Source organism: Mus pahari, chromosome 3 (genome assembly GCF_900095145.1).
Source record: "Mus pahari chromosome 3, PAHARI_EIJ_v1.1, whole genome shotgun sequence".
NCBI classification, from domain to species: Eukaryota; Metazoa; Chordata; class Mammalia; order Rodentia; family Muridae; genus Mus; species Mus pahari.
Window position 1 is genome coordinate 20305078 of NC_034592.1, and position 10236 is coordinate 20315313.

The following is a 10236-nucleotide window of genomic DNA, read 5'->3' on the forward strand; positions in this document are numbered from 1 at the left end:
CTCTCTCCTTTGCCCCTTTGTCTCCTCTTGGTCATAGCCGGCCCCCCTCTCTCTTTTACCTTCTCTTTCCCCCTGCCTTTTAATAATAAAGCTCTAAAACCATAGACAGTCTCTGCTCATCAAGGCTGCACTCACTCTTGCATGCATGGGAACCTCTCTTCTCCCAGCCCTCTCTCCCATAACCCCAGGCTACAGGGTGTACCCTGGGGCCCCTTTTGGTTTTGGGGGCTTCCCCTTGTCCACTCCCCGTCGAGTGGGTCAGAGGCTTGGATGCCCACCCAGGGCTGAGTGGAAAGTGTCTGGCAGTCCTCCCACGTCTGCCTGTCCAGAGCATAGGTGGAACTCTGGCAGGACATGGGCTATCCTCCCCGCCTCCTTCCCCAGGCCCCTTTATAGTTCCCACAGATTAGCACATTCGGTGTGGCCAGGGACAGAAAGGGAAGTGTAGAAGGTAGGCTAGATGACTCAATAGGGGACTTGCTTCAACTAGGGGTAAAAATACCTTAGCTTGGGCCTGAGGACATGAGGATTCATTATGGTGGCCTCTCTGAAGCCTCCCCTGATCTGCTAAGATTTGCTGTGGGGTCCTGGGTCTAGCCTGGTCATTCCCTGGGAATTTTTAGAGTTTTCCAACTAGACCAAGAGTCAAATGATGCTATAAAAGGTGTCATGTGCAGAGAGAAGGGCCAGTATGTTCTAGTTCATTTTTATAGCCTGTCTCCCTGGGTGAGTGACTGACACCTCTCATTTACATACATCATCAGAAGTTAATGACTTTTACTAGAATTTATGAATGAATGATCAAATTTTAAGAGAATTATTCACTTGTTAAATAGGAAAACTTTAAAAATTAAATTACATGTATATATGTGTGTGTGTGTGTGTGTGCGCGCGCGCGTGCGCGCGCGCACATATGCCATGGCATGTATATGGAGGTTAGAAGACAACTTGTGGGATTGGCTCTTTCCTTTTGCTATGTGGGTCTTGGAAGCAAACACAAGTTGAAGACCTCCTAAGATAGTACACATGCTGGAGGTGACACGAGAGGGTAGATGGAGTCTTATCAGGGTACACAATGCTCTGGGCCTACAAAATAGTCAGCCTGGGGTGGTTTTCCATCAGTGGAGACAACTGTTTCAGTGCCTGATTATAGAGCCAGATAGAAAACCACTAGAAAACCCAAGAAGGCACCTGGCCTCTCTTCTCTCTTCACATGTTTCTGCCAGGTCATCAGCTCTATGGCGCCAGCACCAAGGACAGCACCATCAGCACCAAGGACAGCACCACCTGTCTGCCGCTTTGGCTTCCAGGGTGCTGACCTACACTTTGCCCATCTCTATCCCACTTTCACAGGCTACTGCTCTGTAAGGTCCACATTGTTCTCTCTCACAGACAACGACCCCCCTTTATGGAGAATGCCAGCTGTGGTCACTTCGGGGAAGTCTAGGCTCATGGCTGAAACTGTGCCCTCCAGAACCCCCACAGGAGAAAGGAAACCCAGGTACCTTATGCAAATCTGGCATCAAATCCTGGTATAAGGAGCGGATCAACATGTCCAGAGTACGCCGGCGTTTCTGGGCAAAGGTTGGGGTTTCCAAAGTGGCTTTTTCACCATTAATTACTAAAACAAGTGAAAAGAGGCACATTACTGTCATTAATAGCCACTGAAGAGTGTTTTGTGCCGCATTCGTCAAGCCCTGGCTCCACCAGACTTGATGACCCGGCTTCTGACATTGTGGGACACAAAGCCTGATAGGATTAGTGTGGAGCATTGGGCTATGCACAGACAGGCTGGTCTCCAGTTGAGCTGAGATGCTGAACCCCGGGACCAGTGGTCATAATTTACCTACATGGGATGGTAGGCGTTCCNNCCATAATGCTAGTGTCATAGTGGCTGGTGGCATTCACTTGGGATATGGAGTGTCCCCCAACACGTCTAGGGCGTGGACCCAGCTGGTCTATCCAATCACTGGGAGTTATCATAGGCCACAAAGGCTCTGGTCTCATCCGTGGCCAGGCTCCTGGCGGGATAATACTTCGAATATTGGTGGGTAGTGGAGACACATGGAAGTGGGGTCTAGTTGAAGCAGGTCACAGGGTAGTGCCTTTGAAGGACAGATCTTTCCCCCCCACATGTCTCTTGCTCTCCCTGTTTCCTGGCTACCATGAGGTGAGCAGTCTTCCTCCATCATGCCTGCAGCCACCATACTCTGTCTTACTCTAGTGATGGACCCATGTGATGACTAAAGGCTCCAAAAGATCGTATTCTCAGGTATTTTGCCACAGTGATGAAAACTGACTAAAGGAATTGCCAGCATGTCATTGATCTAACCTCCTTTCATGGGAGAGAGATTCCAGTTTAAATCCTGAAGTACAGATTTATATGACTGTAGGCATGTTTACCTCCTTGTTCTTGTGGGACAGTAAGCTTCTAGAGCAGAGAACAGATCTAATCTTTTATTTCCCTCTAGACAGGGTCTCTCTGTGTAGTCCTGGCTGTTCTAAAAATTCACTCTCTAGACCAGGATGGCCTCGAATTCAGAAACCTGCCTGCCCGCCTCTGCCTGGGATTCAAGCTGTGCATCACCACTGCCTGTAGCTGTGGAGTCTTGAGAAGTTTTGTTCTACTTTTCTGGGGCTTTAGTTTCTACCCTACACAATGGGTACGATCCTATTTTTATAGAGGGGTGCTGTTATTTAAGTGAGATAATGCATACACACAGTACAGTGCTAGGCACATTGAACTGGGTAAGTAGTCACCTTAGTTTTCTCATACAGAGGACCAGTGAGGTCTGTTAACAGTCTGAAAAGCAGAGCTTGTTGGGAACAAGGCATTCCCTAGATACATTCTGTGTGCTGGGGCCAAGTTGGGCTTGTGTATTACACGGGATCTCTTAGGGGTTTCTGAAGTGTGCATGCCAAGTTGTTTTCCTTTTCTTTCTTAAAGATTTTCCCCATTAGTATCTCAGAAAAGTAACTTTCCTTCCTCCCCCCTCTCTCTCTCTCTCTTTCTTTCTTTCTTTCTTTCTTTCTTTCTTTCTTTCTTTCTTTCTTTCTTTCTTTCTTTCTTTTCTTTCTTTCTTAATTTCCTTCCTTTCTTAATTTCCTTCCTTCCTCCCTTCCTTCCTTCATTCCTTTCTTCCTTCCTTCCTTCCTTCCTTCCTTCCTTCCTTCCTTCCTTCCTTCCCTCCCTCCCTCTTTCCTTTTTTGAGACAGGTTCTCACGAATTTCCACTTGCTTCTGCCTTGCCTGATCCCAAAACTACATTTTTTTTTTTTTTTTGGTTTTCGAGACAGGGTTTCTCTCTGTAGCCCTGGCTGTCCTGGAACTCAGTCTGTAGACCAGGCTGGCCTCGAACTCAGAAATTCGCCTGCCTCTGCCTCCCAAGTGCTGGGATTAAAGGCGTGCACCACCATGCCAAAACTACATTTTAAGTAACTAATTTTGACAGAGGGGAAAGACCTGAGTTTTTAATTGAATCATTTAGAGCTATTTTGGATCTTTCAACCTGGCTGGCTTCCTCCATTCTGTTAAATCCACTGTGGAATTCAAACAGTCTTCTAGTTTCGGGCTTCTATTGTGTTGTTGGCTGTGCAGCCCATTGGTTCTACAGACCAGTGTTCCAGCCCTGCAGAGCCTCCTCGGTCAGACCCGTGCTCCAGCCCTGCAGAGCCTCCTCTGTCAGACCCGTGCTCCAGCACTGCAGAGCCTCCTCTGTCAGACCCCCCTCCTCAGTCAGACCCGTGCTCCAGCACTGCAGAGCCTCCTCTGTCAGACCCGTGCTCCAGCACTGAAGAACACTATAACCCAGGCTCCTTGCACCCAAGGTTCTCAACCTAGATATATTTTTAAAGACAGTATTTCACAATGTAGCCTGGCTGGCTTCAAACTCAAGAGATTCTTCTGCATCTACCTTCAGTTTCCTAGGAATAAAAGCATTGCTACTTTTCCCAGCCCAACCCACCCATGTTTAAAGCTTTACCATCAGGTCAACTGAACCTAATTCCATTTCTCCCTAGGATGCTGAGGATGCTGGTGTGCCACTCCTAGGCCTACTTTTGCTATTCCATCTTGATGTATGGATTTCACTTGCAACTGGGTCCCCAGTGCTGTCCTATAAATAATCTGGGGTTAAAGCACTACAGGCCCTGAGGTCCCAGCTGTGCTATCTCTTGGTATAGACAAGAACCCTTGTCTACTGGGCCTAGCTCCTTCACTCCTTTGGCTGCAACAACTGCTCCCTGTTTGTTCTTTGCTTCCTATTTGATGCCCTGGGCTTGAACCAATGAAAATGTCCAAGTCTGGATGTTTTGAAAATGCAGAAAGGAACAGAATCATCACCTTTGCCAAGTGGTTTACAGTCTGCTGCTTCTCGTGCTGGGGGCAGAGCTTTCCCTCTAGACCTTGCTGTGGCCTAAAGCTGGGAGCTAATGGTGTGGGGGCACCCAGCTGCACGCCCTTAATGGCTTCATCCCAGGAGAAAGTCGTGAAGCATGTGGAGACCTCTGCAGAGGCCCCCAGAGGGATGAGCACTGTCAGCCAGCTTGGCTGAGAGTGGGATGTATTTGGTGACCGCAATTAAGTGACATTTTATCCCTTCAAGTGCTACTGAGATGGGCAGATAAGACATGGAGGCTGGAGAGAGGGCTCAGGGGCTCAGAAGCACTTGCTGCTAGTGGCCCACGCATTTAATCCCAGCACAAAAGTGGCAGAAGCAGGCAGATCTATGAGTTCAAGGCCAGCCTTATTTACATAGTAAATTCAAGCTAGCCAGGGCTACATAATGAGACTTTGACTAAAACAAAACAACGACAAACACCCCACTTCCTGCTCTCGTAGAGGATCTGGGCTTCATCCTCAGTCCCACATTGGGGAGCTCATAACTTCACTTCCAGGGGAATAATCCAATGCCTTCTCTCCTGACCTCCTGCATACACAAGCACACACACACACACACACACACACACACACACACACACACAACTACTCTTTAAAAGAGAATACAAAGAAAGGACAATATGTCATCTAGCGCCTGCCTGGCCTGAGGCATTAGTTTTGGCCAATTCTGAAGGTGACTGAAGCCGAGAAGCCGAGAAGCCGAGTAGCAAGTAGTGTGTATTGACTGACGTGGGATTCTGTAAGGTTCTGGTCTCAACTGATGCCACCTTGGGGCCAGGTAACCAAATGGACTCAATGAGAGGTCAGGAACTTTCCCAAATTCTCTCAAACTACATGGCAACAGTGACAGAATTAGGCAGTGTGTGTGTGTGTGTGTGTGTGTGTGTGTGTGTGTGGCAGGTGGATGTCAGCAAAGCAGCTGCAGCCCCTGCTGTGTCTGGCAGGAGACTGGAGGCGGCTGCAGAGGGCACAGACCAGGCGGCACTGCCAGAGCTCCAGGACTGACAGACTAGACTTCTATGAAGAGATTGCAGAGGATGAAGCCAAGTGACTTGATTCTGATCAGTAGGTCCTGATGGCCCAGGCACACTCTGAGGAGGGTGTATCAGACAGAGAAGATGAGAGCTCAGAGGCAGGCCCTGGGAGGCAGCAGTGAGCTGAGGTGCATGTGCACTGGCTCTCTGGCTCTTGCGGCCCGGGATGGGAAGGTTCTGCTCACTCCATGCACAACCCATCTGCCTGCACACTCATACAGCCCAGCAGCTCTCTGTCCCTAAGTGTGAATCATAACCATAGTTCCCTACCCCTTCACAAAGGCACAGATATATAATGGCGGAGACTCAGAATGATCTCAGAACCCCGGGGCACACAGGCTGACCAGAGGCTGTGGCAGTGGGCGTGGTGACGGGGTAAGTTGCAAAGCCTTGGGCAGGATGTGAGGAGCAGATGAGGACCCTAAAGAAAGCCTACCTAATGTTACCAGAAACTAAACACAGGTAATGGATGAATCAAATATGAATGGCCTAACAGCACTTCCCTATGTAGTGGCCTGGGAGAGTATGGAGAACAAATTCTTATAACAACCAACAGCACATTTCAAAATGACAACTTACATTTCACAAGCAAAAAGTCCCTGAATTCCTGGTGGTCAGTAAACACCGGAGGGGATGGCAAGGGTGGGCCAAAAAGTGGCACACTTTCTTCTGAAAATATTTTCAGCCTACGTAGAGAACATTCCAGAGTTAGTCAGCTCTCTTCTTCAAAGGTCAGTAACAGTTTTTCAAGTCAATATGTTCAGAGACCTATGTAGTGAGTGAGGAAGATTCATTCCAGAGGAGCCCGTGTCACCTCTGAGCGCTCTCTCCTAGGAAAGCAGCCGAGCCTTAGGGTCTAACCCACCAGCCTGTGGACAGACTGAAAACCAGCAGTGAACGGCTGCCACATACCAGGTAGGGTGCTCTGGATTTCACGGCTTGCTGAGCAGGCCAGAGGCGAATGTTCTTACTCTACACCAGGCTCAAGGTGTCCAGGGACAGACATGTTTCACAAATCCTCAAAGTCAGTAAGTGACTGAGCTGAGGTGTGACCCCTCTACCCCTAAGTGGTGGAATTTGACAGTATTTTCACAGGACCCTTCCAATAGATTCATTCTGAGAAACAGAAGGACAGGGGGCAAGGGGCACTCTGACTAAGGTCAGACAGACAAGTTCCCCTGTAAAGTACAAACACCGAACTAACCCTGACCCCGGGCCTACTGTGCATAGCAATACTACATGGAGCAAAATCTTTCCCTGAAGAGAGAGACAGTATTCTAGAAGGTGAGAATGCGACTAGTGAACCCCAGAAGAAAGCACATCAGGGTCGTCTGAGGGCCAACACCAACTGGTGACACAAATTTTAGAATTAGAACAAGAAGAGAGACAAGGTCTTCACCTACCTGTAATTGTCATTTTGCTGGTCATACCTCACTAAGGCAAAAATATCTGTGGGGACAGTCAAGGCAACTCATCAATACCCTTGATGCTCGCACCTGACAGCTGGACCTGAGAATCCTGCTTGCAGAAGTATTCTTGAGCAGGCTTCCCTGTGGCTAGGACCTACTGCTCTGAAGTTGGGACCAAGCTCCACCCCTTTACAAGGGACACACACACAGGGGAGCCCTGTGCCAGCGTCAGCATCTGTGTGGTCTTACACTGGGAAAAGGTTAGGTGAAGCCTCCACAGCTGTCAGGGGAAGTTTATAAGGAAGTCCACGGAACAGCCAAGCAGCCAGAGCCAGAGGACCAGCTCCTGGCACGGGCTACTCATCTATTTCACCACACGTACTGAAACGGGGAAACAACCGCAATGTTTCTGCTGTACACCTTCCCTCTCCTCCTGCATCTGGTAGACAAAACAGACCGAGCCAGTGTAGCTGCTGGCAGCTTCTGAGCAGAGGCGCCTGTGCTTGGGACGAAGCCCAAAGTGTCCAGAATAGCTCAACTGCTCGGGCTGTGGATCAGTGGCAGAGTACTTGCGGGACATGTGGGAGGCCTGGCTTCCACCAGCATTTAAGAAAAAAGGATAAATGATATGTTATGGAGTTTCAATCTCGATACAACTCTTTAAAAATAAAATCAAATAGCACACAACTGCCTGCACCCAATAGTGCTCCTCTGGCCCGCCCTCACATCTCACCTCCAGCCCTGCCACCACCTGTGGCTGAAGGCAGCGAGCTCGGGTGCATCCACTCCTGTACCCTGTGGGATGAGTTCACACTGACCACTTGCACACATGCACAGGCCAGCGTGGACAATGTCTAGTAGGGAGCACCCTAAAGTGTCTCTAGCTATCCACCCACCTTGTCTTCTGGGCTTCACTCAGAGAAGCCTTCTGTCACCAGGAAAAGGGGATTATTAGTGCCACAGCTCAATGAACAGGGGACATTATGCGTAAGTAGGAGGAGCCACGGAGGGTGTGTCTTCACCTTAATTATGATCCCTACCCTTGTGGAAGGAATTTGGCCATTTCAACTTTTAAAAACCTCCTTGCCAGCTCTGTTGTCTGACTTGAGGAGACAAGTCAGTTTTATCGGCAGGCACCTGATGCACAGTCATCTGTCTCCGGTATTTTTACTGGGGTCTCTGGGAACAGGAGTAATGAGACTCGACTTCATTCTGAGAATGCCCACTAGATGTCCTTTCCTCACTGTGGCCAACCTTCTGAGCCACTGCCTCGAGATTGGTTCTCCTGGCCTGTAACCATGGTAAGTGGGCCATGACTGAGGTCTGGTGGGCAGGACGAACACATGCCCTGGGGTTGTCTGGCTGAGCAATGTTGAGAGGGCCAGCCCCACCACCGGCATCTACAGACAGTGAGCTGGGCAGGGTTAGGGGATGTGAGTAACACTGTTAATGTTACCACGCCTCATACTTCAACTTAGCAGATATTATCGGGCTTAGAACAATTTCTCACAGTGACCTCCTGCCTCACCCTCTTGGGTGCTGTCATTACAGGTGTCAATCTGCATGCCCAGATATTTTTTTTTCATATTTGAGACAAGGTTTTGCTACATAGCCCCGGCTGGCCTCCAACCTGTAAGCCCAGGCCTTCAGTGTGTTAGAACTACAGGTATGCGGCAACAGATTTTATAGTTGATGTCACTTCCCAGATGGGTCACTACTTATCCTTCACATTCGTTCATTACCAGTGCATAACAGGAAGCTCCCCTCATTTCACAGACTTCCTGAGGAAAGAGAAGGCATTCTGAAAGTCAATGTGGGTGTGGTCGCATGCTCCTATAATCCTAGCACCCAGGGGTCCGAGGCAGCGGGCCAGCAGTGAGCTGGAAACACTGTCTTCTGACCTGCCAACTCACAGTCAGTGCCCACCTGGGCCATCAACATCCCACTGTGGATGGGGAGGGGTTCCTGAGGCCCCCCCCAAAGAGCTATAGTCAGTTAATGGCTGCTGGGGTACAAAGAGCCATTATTTCGGGCTGGAGAAATGGCTCAGTGGATGACTGCTCTTCCAGAGGTCCTGAATTCAAATCCCAGCAACCACATGGTGGCTCACAATCATCCATAATGAGATCTGATGACCTCTTCTGGTGTGTCTGAAGATAGCTACAGTGTACTCACATACATAAAATGAATAATTTAAAAAAAAAAAAAAGAATCATTTTCTCAGTGGTGTAGCTACTGGTAAGCTGCCCTTACTCAAATAAATGTCCATTTGCCTAGGCTTTAAACGTATCCCTGGTTAGACACAGTGGGACACACCCAGGTGAGAAAGCAGAGGTGCCTCGTTGGGAAGAAGGGGTAGTCAGGAGAGGGGAATGATGGGAGGGTAGTGGAGGGTGTGGTGAAGGGATCTTGTGTGTGTATAAACTGAGAAACACAATGGAACAGTCCCTGAGGACTCCTCCCCGCTGCCTCAGAAACAGGCAAGAAGGAAAAACGCAGCACTTGGGCACACTGCCCTGTGGCAGGTGTCACACTGCCTATTACATGTCCCGGGAGGCCCCGGGAGGCTGTTGAGTAGGAGCATTTATGAAGACCCAGGATACGTGTAAAATGGGAGCGGATCATGGAAGGCTTAAAGGCGGGAGAGGACTCCTCTCCTTCCTGGAACACGATGGTGACAATATCGTTTCCAATGTGGCGCTTCCTTTCCACCTGTGAGGGGGAGAAATGACATGGTGAGGAGAGCTGCTCTGACAAGGGACACTCAGTTAAGACATTGTAGCAAACCACACAGCCACCACACAGCCTGACCTCACGTGGCCTTGACAAGCCACTGGGCTACTCTCCCAGAGCAGACCTCCTTGTCAGCCTGAAGGCCCGCGCTCCCTCCACCCGTTGCTTCCTCATACCCTGACCTGTACTGGGCCCCAAAGGAGCTCAGGAAGCACTCACGAGGGTGTCTGAGGGAGAAAGCATGCACATGGGCTTCAAGCAGGCTACCACAGTGCTCCTCCACTGACCTACACCTCTGACTCCCCTCAGCTCATTTGAGTGTTCATACTTAGTGGCAAGATGACTCTATCTGATATGACCCTAGTTGTCTTTTTAAAACAAGTTCCTAGATATGCGGTTGACATTGGTTTTTCTTTTTTTGTTTTTTGGATAAAAGGCCAGACAGCTTCAGAGACAGAGACTGTGTGGATTCTTTATAGCTGCATGGCCCCTAAAGCATGAAAGCTACCACAAAGAGTGTGTGAATGAGTGTGGTGTATGCCAGTAACATTGCACCCAGCAGAACAGAACAGGCCAGTTTGCTAGCTCCATACAAGACCACCTATCTGGTCAAACGGAGTAATTGCTGCTACCCAGGGTCCCTATGCTTCCCTGTGTTGGGT

General features: G+C 49.3%; 1 protein-coding gene across 5 annotated transcripts in view; it reads right to left on the minus strand.

Moving 5' to 3' along the window:
* The window catches only part of Garnl3 (GTPase activating Rap/RanGAP domain like 3), a 153875-nt gene that overhangs the window by 37310 nt on the left and 106329 nt on the right, over positions 1 to 10236 (minus strand). For all 5 annotated transcript variants that reach the window (XM_029536728.1, XM_029536730.1, XM_021192587.1 and 2 more), the window contains 4 exons: positions 9445 to 9553; positions 6836 to 6881; positions 6012 to 6118; positions 1506 to 1621 (listed from right to left, as the gene is read on the minus strand). In XM_029536728.1, the coding sequence (XP_029392588.1) occupies positions 1506 to 1621; positions 6012 to 6118; positions 6836 to 6881; positions 9445 to 9553 (378 nt within the window). The remainder of the gene's footprint in view (positions 1 to 1505; positions 1622 to 6011; positions 6119 to 6835; positions 6882 to 9444; positions 9554 to 10236) is intronic.